Raw genomic sequence first — 14,367 nt, forward strand, 5'->3', positions numbered from 1 at the left:
ATTTGTTGCTGGGAATAAAATGTTATAAACTGCCTTATTTATCACATTTTATATGTATTTTTTAATAAAATTTTGATACAAAAGTTAACACGTTTCCAATACATTACGGTCATACATATTGAACCTGAGTAGACGTTCAAATAATCATACATTAAACAGTAATTCTAAACAGTAATAATAATTTTAAAGTAATATAAAATTAACTTAATCAAAGAACAATTTCTTTTATGAATAAATTTACATAATACCTATTTAGTCTTTTCAGACTATAGAGACTAGATGGAATTGTAGCTTGGTTTTTTTTCTTATTATCTAATTACGAGTATTTCACTGTGGCACGCGAAGTCTTTAGTTAGCACGTTTTTTTAGACTGGCAAGTTACTTTACGTGCATTATACCGTTATAAAATTTTTTTTTACGCCATTAAGTACTATTATAGAAATACTAAATATTGCAAAATATTTTTTTTAATATGATACTAAGCATATTATTACTTTCAGCTAAATAAAACAAGTGAAATATTCTACTTTTTTTAAAACTTATATTAGTTGCATTTTATTTAATGAGTAAGTTCTTTTAATTCTAAATATTACTATCGACCTAGAATAAAGTCACTTTGATCATTAACTAAAAAGTGATAAACAAATAAAGCTTTCCTTCTATCCCGGTCACCTCTACTTCTTGGAGGATCTCTTAAAAAAACTGATCCAAACAGTGTTGCTACAATATAAATCAATATATAAATTTGTTGATCGTTGTAATAAATAATTAAGATATTTAAAGACCTACCGAGGGTTTTGGCATCTAATTCGTTGTCTTGGGTATGATTTAATAATTCTTGTAAAAAGTAACATATATAAACAAATACTGTTCTCCTTATTTCTGGAAGCTGCATTACAATCTGTAAACAAGTTAAAATAATGTTGAGAAACGCGTATATGTATAGCATTATTGTTTGCAGAAAATATTACTTCATGTACCTGTTTACATTGTAAATAATTAGTAACTGTATTTAAACACACAGTATGCAGATTATATGGAATCAAAGGTTCAGCTGTTGACTCTAAAAGTAAAAGCAATGCTTCTGCAACAGAGTGCACGCTACCAGCTTTACAAAAGTTAAGGAAACAAAATTTATTTGTAATTGTTTAAATTTTAAATTTAAAGTAGGATACGCATTGGATCTTGACTCCAATTGTCCAACCAATCCCTTATGGCTATAATTTCACTATGAAGTCCTGGTGTTTCAAACAGTCCTGCCGTTTTTATGCCATGGCGATACAATCTATCTACTAAGAACCATACTTCTTTTGGAACAGGGTAAGGTTCTTGGGAAAGATTTTTATTATTTTCCTGTGATGCAACGAGATTAAATACCGATACTTTTACTAATATTTTACTTTTTATTTGTATTTCAGTAATGTATACTAACGAGTTCCATTAATCTACCAATAGGTATTTCTCTAATGGGTACTGGAATATGAACTAAAGCTTCCATTGACGATCCGAAACAACTTCTTTCGTAAGTGCCTGAGAAAGCGAATCGATGCAATTTATATATTATTTTCGTAAGTACACTATAAATATAAAATGTTACCTGTTACAGTGATAAATATATCCTTTCCTCCTTCAAGATGTAAAATTAAAATATCGTATAATTTATCTTCTCCAGAATTTAATTTACATGCCGATCTTTTGTCGACGTATATTTCAAATCTAGTGTCACATTTTTCTCCTAAAATGTGATAAGCAGAATTATGATATAGTTAATTTATTTTTGAGAAAGAAAGAAATGTACCTGGTTTTATAAAACCTTTATAGGGTTCTATATCTAACCAATCTTTGCAATAACTAGTATCGCCCAATTTCTTTATGAATTCAAATTGAACTGGCACCTATAAATCACATAATTATTATGTGCAAAATTTATAGATAAATTTATTGCAAACCGACTTACCTGACCAGTATTAGCGATAATAAGTTCTTTACTACTAGGTTCAAGGAATTTCAAAGTGTCAAATATGATTTCTGTTGTATCCACCATCACTTGAGGTAAAAATTCATTTTCTAATTTATCAAGTTTTTTCATCACTTCTTCGTGAATTTTACGATACTTTGCTATGTCAATGATTCTGATCTATATACAATTGTTATAAAAAATTAAACTCAATAATGTATGGTCATTCAATTATCGAATTAAAATATTTTTATCTACCTGGGAATCAAAAATTGCACTGACTGGCTTATGATCAGAAATTTTTAGTTCAGGGTGACTTCTATAATCAATTGATGTGATTGCTTCTCCTTTCCATAAGATACGATCACACCATGCCGGTGCTCTGCTCTTTTCACTATAATTAATATATATTTATATTATATGAACATTCCTAACATAAATCTGTATAAATTTTACTCAATTGAAACAACATAGATTATTGATATAATTGACCTTGAATCCCAATTATCAGTTCCTGGATCATATTTATACGTTGGTTTAAATTTTATTTCTGCTTCATGAAACCCTTGTAAAACACGACCTAATCGTCGTTGTTGACCGAGTTGATCTAGAGCTAAGACAGGAACATAATTTTCAACGTCTATGTGCTCTTTAGCTACTGCAACGTCCATTTCTGTTATTCGATAATTCAAGTCTCCTAGCCAATAGATCTGGCTGCATTTAAAATTTTGTTTGTTACAAATACTTTTATAGGAATATATTCTAACAAAATACATGGTTACATTACTTACTCATGATCTTTAAAATTTTTTGGTGGAACATATTTTGAGAAAGATAACCGTGTACATATATCTGCATAATCTTGATTTCTCCTTTCATATTCCTCGCAATGTGCTGCCAAATGAGCATTAACAAAGCAAATAGATGTATTATGAATAGAACAACTTACTGCCACTCCACCCTTGTTACCCTGTTATTATTAAAAATAAATTATTAATGTAATTGTTGTATTGGCTATTTGGCTTCCTTATTATAATTTAAAAACTTAAAGTATTACCATTTTACCCATAATACCAGTGCCCACTGTATCAACTGATACATGTTTTATATACGGCATGTGACTATGTAATGCATATATAATCAACATCATGCCCACTAATCTTACTATGGCTACTTGTTCGTATACACCATCTGGATGAAGAGATTTTGCTACAACTTGTCTATAAATATAAGAGTAATGATGATATAGGAATATTATTGAATGTTTCTTAATAATAATTTAAGATTCACGCATATGTCGTTGTAAATTTGATACCTCCATTCTTCTTCTCTTGGAGTGTCATTGAAAAGAAATGCTTCCTTAGTTAAATCTAATTCTTGAAATCCAACTGCATATATATCTGGAGGTGATTTATCATAACTTAACCAATCATGTAATGTAATATTATTTGGTGGTTGACCATTTACATTCCATGTACCGATAAATACGCTGTAATAAAATTCATGTAAAAAATACAAAAATCGGGAAAGTTAGATGTATTTTCTACATAAGAGAAAACGAACCGGAATGTTTTGCTGTATGTATAATCATCCTCCTTGCATGCCATTTGATACCGTACTGCTGATTCTCTAGCAGCCACAGGAGACTTACCAGAAGCAATACTACGTCTTGTGACAACTAAAACTGGACTTTCCAAATCTACTAACTATAAAAGATATTTCCAAATATTACTATTAGTTTTATACACATACATACACAGATACAAACATTCGCGCATGCATACACATGTTTTATACACACATAAAAGTAATATATAATATGTACTAACAGGATCAGTATTGTCTTGTACATCTTCATTATTGTTGGAATTTAAATTACGTGTACTTCCTGTTAATTTTTGTATCCACAAAAATTCTGATGCTGAATTTTTTGTTTTTTGATATACTAAAATCATTAAAAAGTATACGTATTAACTATAAATGTAAAGCAAAACCAAAAATGGCAATTCATATTTACCTTCTATAGCTCTAAATATTTCAGATACTAAAGAACTTGTTTCTACTCCAGGTCTCATTTCAAATACTAGGTGCAATTTCCTTGATGTAACATTAAGATAAACATCAAGAGTATCCTGTTGTTTTTCATTTGTATCTTGAATAAATAATATTTATTAAATGTTAAATATCATTGTTATAATACTAATTTTATAATAAGTCACAACTACGAATAGTTATTTATCATGCTTATTACATACTTATATTGCATTTGAAATCTTGATCAATAGGTAATATCCTTTCTATTGTAAGATCACTATAAACTTGTGGAGGTGTTCTAGAGGTAATTAAAATGACCAATGCATGGGTTGTTCCTTTGTTCAGAAGTGCTACAATTCTTGCAGCTTTAACCCAGCCTTGTATCAATGAAGCTTCGATTGCCTTCATGTACAGTTAAGGATTTACAACCATTAAGCATGTATTAATAATAAGACTGATTTTGATTAAAAGGATACAATTATTACAGTCTCTCCAGAAACAAATTTTGATTGTACAATCACTGATTGCTCTGCTGATGACATGTTTATTAGTAAATGATATATTTTTCAATATACTTTATATGAGATCTTTATGTCATGTAACCAATGCTCATGTAAACTATAAAATATCAATAAATACATATGTTAGTTCATATGTTCAATTATAACATATTGTTTTACAGGATACTATTACAATGCTTGCTACTGTAACACTTATTTGTAATTATTATCCATATGAACAATAATCAAAAACGTTGTACTTGCTTGTTTATATCAATAATAGTAGATTAGAATAACTTAAACACTGAATATAACAGAAATTTTATAAAACTAATACTGTTCAAATTGGTAAGTCTTCGCTATTAAATGCCTTTTTTCACTTCTATATAATATTACCTTACTTTATCAGTACTACAAATAAATTACGAGTGTATTTGTCATGACTGACTCATTCATCATTGATTTTTATTAAAACATCCTCAACAATTAATTTATATTAAATGAATGAATTCGCCACTAAAAGAATAAAAATGACAGACTATTGCAATTGATATTAGGCATGATTAAATTTATTTCATTCGTGTATGTCAAAGACAACTATTATCTATAGTGCATTCTTTTACACATGGACAAATAGTCCTCGTTTTAACTTATTAGGGACTGACACTACATTCTCGATAAAATCACTAGGATAAGAGCGAAGAATATAACTGTCCACTTCACGTTGGGGCGCGTCAGTCTGTTTTTGGATGTCAACGAGGTAATAGTGTTTATTTTTACATTTTACCGCCTACTATCTAGTTTTGAAAAATCGATCGGTAAATTGTCGAGTAGTTTCCGCCGTATTTCTATAGATGGCGCTATCGGTTCATTTAGTTTGGGAAAATCGATCGATAAATTATCGAGTAGTTATCGCTTCTTTTAAAGAGATAGCACAAAGATCAAATTCCTAATTATTCTTTCCAATTTGTATGCCAAATGAAGGCTTCATAATAAAACCTTTAGTAACTCCATACCACGTCATGGAGAGATATCTACTAAATCCTAAATATTTAATAATATTTCAATACATGGATATATTAAATATTTTATAATTTTATTATGTTAGCAAATACAAAAGTTAACAGAATGATTTAGTTTATTATCTGGCAGTAGTAACTACAATTTTAACAAATAATACGTTTTTGTAATATTTTAAACAGTTTATTTTGTAGTTGCATTTATAAATAGTGCTGTATTTTGAAACATTTAATTATTTGTCACAAATAATCATGCTTTGATTCCTTTTCCAGAAAAGTATATGATGGTTTTCCAAATGATATAATATCCTTCTGAACTATATTCCAACACTATTGTGTATTAATTTTTCCAACAATGTTATGTATCATTTTACTCCAAAGCAGCGGCACCAGAAATAATTTCAATCAATTCCCTAGTAATTACAGCTTGTCGGGTACGATTGAACGTTAAGGTCAATTTATCTATCATTTCTCCTGCATTCTTGCTAGCATTGTCCATGGCTGTCATACGACTGGACTGTTCACTGCAAGCACCTTCCTTCATAGAATAGTATAACAAAGAAGCTAACGAAAATTCTAGATAGCTTTGAACTACGTTTTCATCAAGAGAATCATATACAGATAGTTTTGGTGCAGTAGCTACTGCATTTTTATCAAAGAGAGGCAGTTGATCAACAGCATATGATACTACAGATTTGAATTTATTGTACACAATACGGCCAGAACCAAAAGTATACCTATAAATTATATGATAACATTAGACAAATAATATAATGAACTTTTCATGATAATATTTAGAATATTGAATAAACGACATACCCACTATTTAAAACCTCAATTGCAACTTTAGCAGCATCATTAAAAGTAGGTGGCTTACGACCGACTTCGGATGCAACGAAAAGTATATTGTTGGCAAATATACGCGATAATATCGCTTTTGATTTTTCACCAATGCATACAATTTTTGTATTTTCACGTTCATTAGCGTCGGCTAACAGAGCATCTCTAATATTACGAGAAACTCCGGTATGTACAGCACCACACAATCCACGATCGCTCGTTACTGCTATCACAAGCTTTTTTGGTTCTTCTGGCGGTGCTTGAATTTCAGCTTGTTCGTAAAACATTTTTGTACCAACACCAAGTGGACGAGCTTGTTTCAAATCGCGTTCTGCTCTACTATATTTAGCAGCAGACACCATCTTCATTGATTGAGTGATTTTTTGAATATTTTTGACAGACTTCAATCTTATGGAGATAGCTTTAAGGGTAGCCATACCACGTTGCTGCTGTTGTTGCTGCTGTTGTGCAGCAAGGCGCAGAATGGTTGTCACACGATTAGAGAACATTTTTTCAGTTGAATATTATCCCTGAAAAAGTATATAAAAATATATAGTTATGACTAAACTTATAAATTATACAAATTATTCTTTACAATTTCAATGATCTACTAATACTTCAAAAATATGTAGATAGATAGACATGACTTACAAATCCTCCTTAAAAACTACTTTTATATTATATATTTGGAAAACTATTTCAACATATTGGTAATTATCTCAACTACTATATGTACTGTTATACACATTTTGTGATTTATACATGATTTATTAGTATATACTTAAAAATCTTACATACATATACATTTTAATACAATAAATAATAGAACTTTATTTCAAAGAGATTTTAAACTGCTTCAAATAAACTTAATTTAAATTACAACATAGGATATTCAACTCTATATAAAATTAAAGTAAAATAAATACTAATTATAATTAATAAATCAAACATAAATAACATCTTTAACTTACCAACATAGCAATTCGAATTTTGGAAAAATAAAACAAATTATATAAGACACATGTTAGTAAAATTACAAATTAATCATACAGAATGATAAAATATATTTCCTTTATTATTAATGTATGAAAATTCATATTAAATATAGTTTTAGTTTAAAAAAAACCTTATTCCTTTCTTTCTCACAGATTAACAATTTATTCTGTTGTATTCTATAATACAAAGACATTGAAATTGTTATATTATTTTTTGGCATACACTCATCTGTCTCATTGATTTTTCATTATTAACAGTATTATTTCAAATTTATCATATATGAAGTTTACAAAGCACAAAAACAATTAAACAATACCAGTACAATTACAATTTTAATATATTATAACTGACTAATATAAGGTACTGTTAAGTTCATTGGATTATATCATTTATATAATCACAATGATGGATACCGATACTGTTCAGTCAGATTTATAGCGAATTCGTTTTGTAACATATTAGTTATTCATTATGTTACATATTAATAAAGTAAGAAGTTTATTTCCTATCTATTATAATAAACAGAACTCACCGCACAACTTAGAAAAATATGATAAAAAACGAATAAACTGTGTCAAATGGGACAGGAATGATCACAGGACACGAAGTCCCATACAGGCAAAAGCAATAACCATGTATGTATTATATGTATAGTCTATGGAAAACGATCAATAGGCCCTCTATGAACCAAGATATGCTAGGGAATTTATCTTATACAAAAAGTATCATAGTGTTTTAATTTTACAGTTATGTATAAACTGTTCCGATTTTAAAAAATGGCAAAAATGTCATCTTGGCAGAAAATGTTTAAGAAAACCAAAAATTTACTATATATTTATTTGTTTTTTCCTTTTGTATGGGACTATTTATAATCTGTATTGTAAATATTTTTATGATAATTTATTCTTAATATGAATTCTATATTATAATTAATCATATTGTTAAATTTAATAAAATTTTTACTTCACTGAAATGAAAATATTTGTTTTATAATACATGTTTCATTAAACAAAATATGTATATTTATACAACGTACTAAGTACACACATATATATATACACATATTTACATGTTATCAGAAATATTTCCACAATTACAAGGTTTTTTTAAATAATATGTATATATATCTGTTTATTACAAACGAAAATATACATAATTGACAATATTCACAGATATGCATAAATTTTTATAGATTCTGTACTTGAATTAATCTGCTTTTTTACTTCCTCGTGTTTTCCATGCTACTAAAAGATTCCAAGAGAAGTACAAAGAAAATGTATGAACTTGAGAAGCCAAGAGAATAAATGCATACCATAATAACCCATATGGTAAGCCCTAAAAGATTTGATGTTTGTCAATTTTAAACACAGTACTATAATTATCCATATATAAACTGTTGTATTTTGTTTACGAGTTCATACCTGCCAAAAGTGAATTTCATCTGATTTGCCAATAGTTAAGTATTTCCAAACATCCTTAAAATAATATATGACTGCATACAATAATGGACCATATCCTAATAAAATGATACCTATCATATACTGTCGTAATGTTTTAATTTTGTTTCTTTTAATAGCAGATAATGCAAGAAAGCTCAACATTAAACTTGCACACCAGATGTATTCCCACCAAAGAGGCTATTATGAAAAAAACATTAATTAATAATTCTACTCATATAAGACATTAAATTTTTCTTTTTTTTTTTACATTCAATTTATAATAAAATACACAAAGTTTTTGCTTCAAATTAACTAATGTTTAATTGTCGTATGTACATTTGCACACATATGGAAATGTGTGTTTTTAATTTACCTGAGGTACTTGTAATTCTTCAATTTCTAAAATGAATACGTCCAAATGATCTAAAATATCAGCTGATAACTTGGCAAGCATAACGAAGAAAAGAAGATAGTGAAAAAATATGCAATATTTCAGTCTTGATTTATTTGTTGCACTAAAATAAATACATATTAAACTTCATAACAAATAAATGACAGATGTTTAAGATTTATTTTTAATGATTATCTTCAAAAACTACACTTTAAAAATACCATGGTGATTAGAATTCAATAACCTTTAATTGGGAAAAAAAAATAAAAATACAAAACTCATCAATGTGTTTTCTTGTATTCTTTTAATTACCTGATTTGATAGTGACTAGCAATTTTTTGTCTATGATTAAAGTCACTTCCATCTGTACCCAAAGCTTGGGACAGAGTTACTTTTGAAGCCATATTTCAAAATTATTGTGACTAAAATATGTAAATCACTTTTTTATTTTAGTAACAGAAGTTTATAAACAAACAATTTTGGAGCTGTAATTTAAGATAAGATATTCGGTACTTCATTACCAACTATTTAACTATTTTTAAACTTTCAGAAGCCCTGTCAGTGTCCTCATGGGTCACGGATCTCTGCAAATATGTCACTTTTATTAGGTCACGTTTTCATTTGACAAAATATTTAGGTCGGTGTACATACTGCAAAGTAACATAACCTTAGAATATTATACAATACTGAATCCTACAGTACTATTTACAGTGATATTTTAAAGTATGCAATTATAAATTGTATATAACAAGACAAAAATATGGATTAATGACAATAATATAATACTATGAAATATAACAATAAATATTGTAAAATATTATAAAGAAAAGAGAAATATTTTCTTTTAGTAGAATGAGTTTCAACAAAGTAAAAGAAATGATTGAAGAAGGAGATGTAGTAATTTTATATTTAGGACCTAGTAATATGCATTCATTAGAAATAACACAAAAAATTCTCAGTAAAAAAGGTCAAATGGTTGATAATGTTTTTCAAACAATATATGGGGCTCTCAAAGTTTTTTCCCTCGTTGGACAGAAGTATGGTACTAAGGTTCAACTTTCACGTGGATGGGGATATGTATTACAACCAACACCAGAACTTTGGACATTAACAGTCCCTCATAGAACTCAAATTATCTATAGCCCTGACATAAGTCTTATTATATATTTAATGGATTTGGCACCAGGAAGCATAATTATTGAGACAGGTTTAATAAATGTTATTATCAAGTATTTTTTAAGATATTTAAATGCTTTGTTTTAATGTAAATATGATATAATCCTAAGTTGTATTATATTATTTAGTATTTTTTGGTTTTTATATTTTGTTTGTTTAGGCACTGGAAGTGGCTCTCTTTCACATGCACTTATTAGAGCAATTCGTCCTCATGGCCATCTCTATACATTTGATTTTCATGAACAACGTGTAAATGTTGCAAAAATAGAATTTGAAAAACATGGTCTAAGTAAATTTGTAACTTTAAATCACAAAGATGTATGTATGGAAGGATTTGGAGAACAATTAAGAAACAAAGCAGATGCAATTTTTTTGGATCTTCCACATCCATGGTTGGCAATTGAGCGTGCATTATGTGCTTTAAAAGAATCAGGTACAAATTAATTTTTATTTTGTACATTATTTATGATTTTCCTTTGCAAATATTTAAACAATTTTATTTTTATTGTTAGGTGGGAAACTTTGCTCTTTTTCTCCTTGTATTGAACAAGTTCAACGAACTTGTGAAAAATTGACATCAATTGGATTCATTGAATTGAAAACATATGAATGTTTACAAAGAGAAATGAATGTACAATACAAGAACCTCCCTATATTGGATTTAGAGTGTTTAAAACATGAGGTTTGTAAAAAGAATCAAATTAATTTTTTATATTAAGTATCATTTTTTATTTGATTTTAATAAAAAAATATTATAAGTATTATAATATGGCATGCATTCAGTTCTAGCTTCTAAAGTAATATTAAAACTTTATAATTCTAATCTGAATCTTTGAACATTATTTTAGCATGTAAACAAAGATATGGCACAAAAAAATGAAAATGAAAAGCAAGAACAAACAAAACTTCTTACAGTCACGCATGCTCATTCTTTACCTGGTCATACAGGATTTATTACAATTGCTACGCTACCTCCAGTTTATGCGCGAAAAACAGATCTAAATTTAGAGTCCAAAGACTGAATAAATTTAAAAATATGGTAAATCGATTTCAAACAATACAATTTCATGAAACACAAAAAAAATCTGTGACAATGAGACCAACTTAGTAAACGATCATTAAACATTATGTTGCTACTGGTATATGCAATAATCTTATTAAAAATTTTATACGTCTGCTTTGTTAGGATTCCAAGATAAATAATCGACTCTGGTAGCTGCTTGGTATTCTTTTACCAAGTATTCAACAACTTCTCTGGAATTGTCTAATTCGTCTAAATTGTCTTCAAACATTTTTTCTTTACGAAACTGTTCCAAGAATGCTTCCCGTTTCCGCAATTTATCGTATTGTTGTAGAGCGCGGTCAAATAACTGAAATATATAATATATTGGTAAAATAATTGTATATATTCTTGATATAAAAAAGATTTTAACTTACCGATGATATGTTAGTATGATTGGCTAACATTAAACCAGAAACTCTATGTGTACTTTGTATATAGGGGGACTTTCTTGAAAGAGCTACTTGTATACTAGCAGGACCCCAAGGTATGAACTGTGCTAATTTTCTTTCTCTAATTCTTTGTAATGATTTGTGAACTTGTGTTGGATCTACCTCTCCCTGTGAAATATTGTATATACACTTCAGTAATGACCTCTACATTTTTTACTATAAATGACATAAAACTTGCCTGAATTATATTCAAAATAGATATGTAACAATGAGATGCATTTCTATCCAATGCTGTAGAAACCATCATATTTTTTGGTTGCAATAAACGTCTCATTACATCCAATACAGAAGTTTTTCTTACAGAAGCGCCCTGTTTAATTACAACAAATCATACTTTAAAAATATAGAAAAAAATTAATATTTTGTATTTAACAATTGGATACTTACTTCTTGATCTGTAGTAAGTGGAGTATATCCTGTCATAAGGAAATGTAAACGTGGTGTTGGAATTAATGGAGCAATTAAACCAACTAAGTCATTGTTCATGTAAGAAGGATATCGAAGCGTCGTAGTGCTAACAGACATTATTGTGGATACAAGTTTATTGATTTGTGTAAAGCTAGGATTTTGAATATGAAGTCTATCTGAAGCTATTCTATTAAGAGCTGTATTATCTAAAACAACAACACAATCAGCACATTGTGTTAGCCTCTTCAGTGTTAATAAAGAATTGTATGGTTGCACTACTACATCACTGAAACAAATTTTGTTGTTGTAATTATCTTTATAATTACTGTGATACAATAATATATTGTAGATAAATACCTTATTTCATCTTGGTTTGGAAAAACACTATATGTTTCAATTAATTTTTTTGGAAATCTATCTGCTAGAGATTCAAGCATAAATGAACCCATACCAGAACCTGTACCACCTGCAATAGAATGGCACAGTACAAATCCCTGTAAATATAAATAATATAATAAAAATCTAAATTAGGTATAGTCTTAGTTGAAACATAAATAATCTTACTTCTAAACTATCACTTCCATCAGCTTCTCTATCTAAAATATCAAAAATTTCTTCTTGGAGTTTCTCTCCTTGATGATAACCAGATGCCCAATTGTTTCCAGCACCACCTCCATGTTTTGATAAAAATATATTCTCTGGATTATATAACTGGAAAGTAAATTCGATATATTATTTAATGTATAAATGTATAATACTGATAAAACTAATTAAACATATTAATAATTCAATAGTTAAAATATTATCTTACTATTACCTTTGAGTATTGAGAATTCATAATCGTATGAATTACTCTGGGTTCTAAATCTAATAATACTGCTCTTGGTATATAATGCTCATCATCTGATTGATAAAAGAATACATCTTTTCTATCTGTTCCATCAACTGCATAATCTTCCAAAATACCCTCTGGACTAATACCATGTTCTGCACACAATTTCTTCCAAAATTCAAAACCAACTAAAAATAAGAAATAAGCAAGTAAATTAAAAAACAAACCGAAGAATTAAAGATTGCATTTAAAAAGTACAACAGTGAAAGGACAACATTAAAAGGATATAAAAAAAAAGTATTTGATTACATTTGTAAATCAGTAATGTTAGGACAAACTGACATTTTAATATAAATATTAATTATAATTGCTTACTTTGATTGCCACACTGGCCAAGTTGTAAAGTTATCACTTCACAAGGCATTTTGAATTTGCTATTTACTTTCTCCTGAGGATAATTTACAATCACTTGACTTTAATTTTACGCGGGATGTAGTTTCAGTTTGATTAACATTTTACATTTCATATTATCATAGACATTTTGACAACAGATCAAATTACAATTTTCTTTGCATTTATGAAATAAGTTCGATATAAATAATGGATATATAACACCAAACTGAAAAAGAATTATATATAAAACAATTATTATGTTTGGTTGTAGATGGTGCTGCTTTACACGTTAGCGTTTCAATGTTGAAATTTTCACAAAATTCAAAAATGTATATAAGTAAGATTTTCATGATTTTTGTAACTTATTGTTAACTAACAAATAAACACGATCAGCTACTGATTCGTTTTAAAATTATTTCAAATATTTAAAGGTCTAATGAAAAAAGGCAATTATCAATAGCAAAACTGTTAATCGCGGCAAAATTAGGAATTCGATATGGATTAATTATTAAAAATACTGTATACAAAATAAAGATTATAGTATTTATCGAATTTGTGAGAATCAAGTTTCAAATCCTATTATTAAATATTAAATTTCGTTCATTAAAACATATCATTATAATAATTTTTCTCCATTGACAACAGTTTGATATAATTCACATTGTTCTCTTATTTTGATTTAAGTAAATTTTCATCATGATTTATTGTTGTATCTTTTGAAAGTTGTAAATGAAAATTGAAGGCTACACTGTAAAATACATTTGTAATGTAATAAACAATCTACCTTACAAAGTACTGAACACATGTGCTTGTATTCTGTATTTCTCGTACGCATACTTAACTGCTATGCATAGCAGATATTTGTCGCGC

At 28.1% G+C, this 14,367-nt stretch overlaps 5 protein-coding genes across 6 annotated transcripts; 1 reads left to right on the forward strand and 4 right to left on the reverse strand.

The window, feature by feature from the left end:
- Window positions 1-34: 34 nt before the first annotated feature.
- LOC114883005 (inositol polyphosphate 5-phosphatase OCRL) lies at window positions 35-5,159 on the reverse strand. 2 transcript variants are annotated; one of them, XM_029200286.2, is made up of 19 exons: window positions 4,893-5,159; window positions 4,468-4,609; window positions 4,213-4,393; window positions 3,975-4,109; window positions 3,787-3,902; window positions 3,521-3,663; window positions 3,273-3,446; window positions 3,015-3,177; window positions 2,749-2,927; window positions 2,450-2,671; window positions 2,216-2,351; window positions 1,958-2,137; window positions 1,799-1,895; window positions 1,598-1,735; window positions 1,433-1,530; window positions 1,176-1,353; window positions 981-1,108; window positions 790-901; window positions 35-720 (listed from the first exon to the last, which is right to left on the reverse strand). In XM_029200286.2, exons 2-19 carry the CDS (start codon window positions 4,531-4,533, stop codon window positions 593-595), a joined length of 2,574 nt encoding a protein of 857 aa, XP_029056119.2. In that variant the 5' UTR covers window positions 4,534-4,609; window positions 4,893-5,159; the 3' UTR covers window positions 35-592. The 2 variants fall into 2 exon arrangements, with proteins under 2 accessions (XP_029056119.2, XP_029056118.2); XM_029200285.2 differs by having other exon boundaries at window positions 4,888-5,159.
- Window positions 5,160-5,566: 407 nt separating this feature from the next.
- Window positions 5,567-7,986, reverse strand: LOC114882957 (ATP synthase subunit gamma, mitochondrial). The gene is made up of 3 exons (XM_029200153.2): window positions 7,879-7,986; window positions 6,330-6,880; window positions 5,567-6,247 (listed from the first exon to the last, which is right to left on the reverse strand). The coding sequence occupies exons 2-3, from the start codon at window positions 6,857-6,859 to the stop codon at window positions 5,881-5,883; spliced, it is 897 nt and encodes a 298-aa protein (XP_029055986.1). The 5' UTR covers window positions 6,860-6,880; window positions 7,879-7,986; the 3' UTR covers window positions 5,567-5,880.
- Window positions 7,987-8,345: 359 nt separating this feature from the next.
- On the reverse strand, window positions 8,346-9,773 carry LOC114882976 (protein jagunal). Its single transcript, XM_029200231.2, has 4 exons — window positions 9,489-9,773; window positions 9,159-9,300; window positions 8,768-8,983; window positions 8,346-8,681 (listed from the first exon to the last, which is right to left on the reverse strand). The coding sequence occupies exons 1-4, from the start codon at window positions 9,578-9,580 to the stop codon at window positions 8,553-8,555; spliced, it is 579 nt and encodes a 192-aa protein (XP_029056064.1). The 5' UTR covers window positions 9,581-9,773; the 3' UTR covers window positions 8,346-8,552.
- Window positions 9,774-9,913: 140 nt separating this feature from the next.
- LOC114882980 (tRNA (adenine(58)-N(1))-methyltransferase catalytic subunit TRMT61A) lies at window positions 9,914-11,374 on the forward strand. Its single transcript, XM_029200240.2, has 4 exons — window positions 9,914-10,383; window positions 10,513-10,785; window positions 10,865-11,034; window positions 11,201-11,374. Exons 1-4 carry the CDS (start codon window positions 10,029-10,031, stop codon window positions 11,372-11,374), a joined length of 972 nt encoding a protein of 323 aa, XP_029056073.1. The 5' UTR covers window positions 9,914-10,028.
- A 144-nt stretch (window positions 11,375-11,518) lies between these two features.
- Window positions 11,519-14,348, reverse strand: LOC114882979 (tubulin gamma-2 chain). The gene is made up of 9 exons (XM_029200239.2): window positions 14,282-14,348; window positions 13,480-13,723; window positions 13,090-13,292; window positions 12,837-12,983; window positions 12,630-12,766; window positions 12,252-12,558; window positions 12,043-12,174; window positions 11,790-11,972; window positions 11,519-11,722 (listed from the first exon to the last, which is right to left on the reverse strand). The coding sequence occupies exons 2-9, from the start codon at window positions 13,526-13,528 to the stop codon at window positions 11,519-11,521; spliced, it is 1,362 nt and encodes a 453-aa protein (XP_029056072.1). The 5' UTR covers window positions 13,529-13,723; window positions 14,282-14,348.
- Between the last annotated feature and the right edge of the window lie 19 nt (window positions 14,349-14,367).

This window comes from Osmia bicornis, chromosome 2, assembly GCF_907164935.1.
Source record: "Osmia bicornis bicornis chromosome 2, iOsmBic2.1, whole genome shotgun sequence".
In the NCBI taxonomy this organism is placed as follows: domain Eukaryota; kingdom Metazoa; phylum Arthropoda; class Insecta; order Hymenoptera; family Megachilidae; genus Osmia; species Osmia bicornis.

Bases quoted from the DNA above. Each gene is read 5' to 3' on its own strand.
- LOC114882980 (XM_029200240.2), top strand. From the start codon at position 10,029: ATGAGTTTCAACAAAGTAAAAGAAATGATTGAAGAAGGAGATGTAGTA. The intron at 10,384-10,512 runs GTTTAATAAATG...TTGTTTGTTTAG, and splicing joins AAGCATAATTATTGAGACAG to GCACTGGAAGTGGCTCTCTT. The intron at 11,035-11,200 runs GTTTGTAAAAAG...ACATTATTTTAG, and splicing joins TAGAGTGTTTAAAACATGAG to CATGTAAACAAAGATATGGC.
- LOC114882979 (XM_029200239.2), bottom strand. From the start codon at position 13,528: ATGCCTTGTGAAGTGATAACTTTACAACTTGGCCAGTGTGGCAATCAA. The intron at 12,984-13,089 runs GTAATAGTAAGA...TTTACTTTCCAG, and splicing joins TGAATTCTCAATACTCAAAG to TTATATAATCCAGAGAATAT. The intron at 12,767-12,836 runs GTAAGATTATTT...TTATATTTACAG, and splicing joins ATGGAAGTGATAGTTTAGAA to GGATTTGTACTGTGCCATTC.
- LOC114882957 (XM_029200153.2), bottom strand. From the start codon at position 6,859: ATGTTCTCTAATCGTGTGACAACCATTCTGCGCCTTGCTGCACAACAG. The intron at 6,248-6,329 runs GTATGTCGTTTA...TATAATTTATAG, and splicing joins ATTGAGGTTTTAAATAGTGG to GTATACTTTTGGTTCTGGCC.
- LOC114883005 (XM_029200286.2), bottom strand. From the start codon at position 4,533: ATGTCATCAGCAGAGCAATCAGTGATTGTACAATCAAAATTTGTTTCT. The intron at 3,664-3,786 runs GTTAGTACATAT...TATCTTTTATAG, and splicing joins TACAAGACAATACTGATCCT to TTAGTAGATTTGGAAAGTCC. The intron at 3,178-3,272 runs GTATCAAATTTA...TTATATTTATAG, and splicing joins CCAAGAGAAGAAGAATGGAG to ACAAGTTGTAGCAAAATCTC.
- LOC114882976 (XM_029200231.2), bottom strand. From the start codon at position 9,580: ATGGCTTCAAAAGTAACTCTGTCCCAAGCTTTGGGTACAGATGGAAGT. The intron at 8,984-9,158 runs GTAAATTAAAAA...TTTTCATAATAG, and splicing joins AAGAATTACAAGTACCTCAG to CCTCTTTGGTGGGAATACAT. The intron at 8,682-8,767 runs GTATGAACTCGT...CAAATCTTTTAG, and splicing joins ATGAAATTCACTTTTGGCAG to GGCTTACCATATGGGTTATT.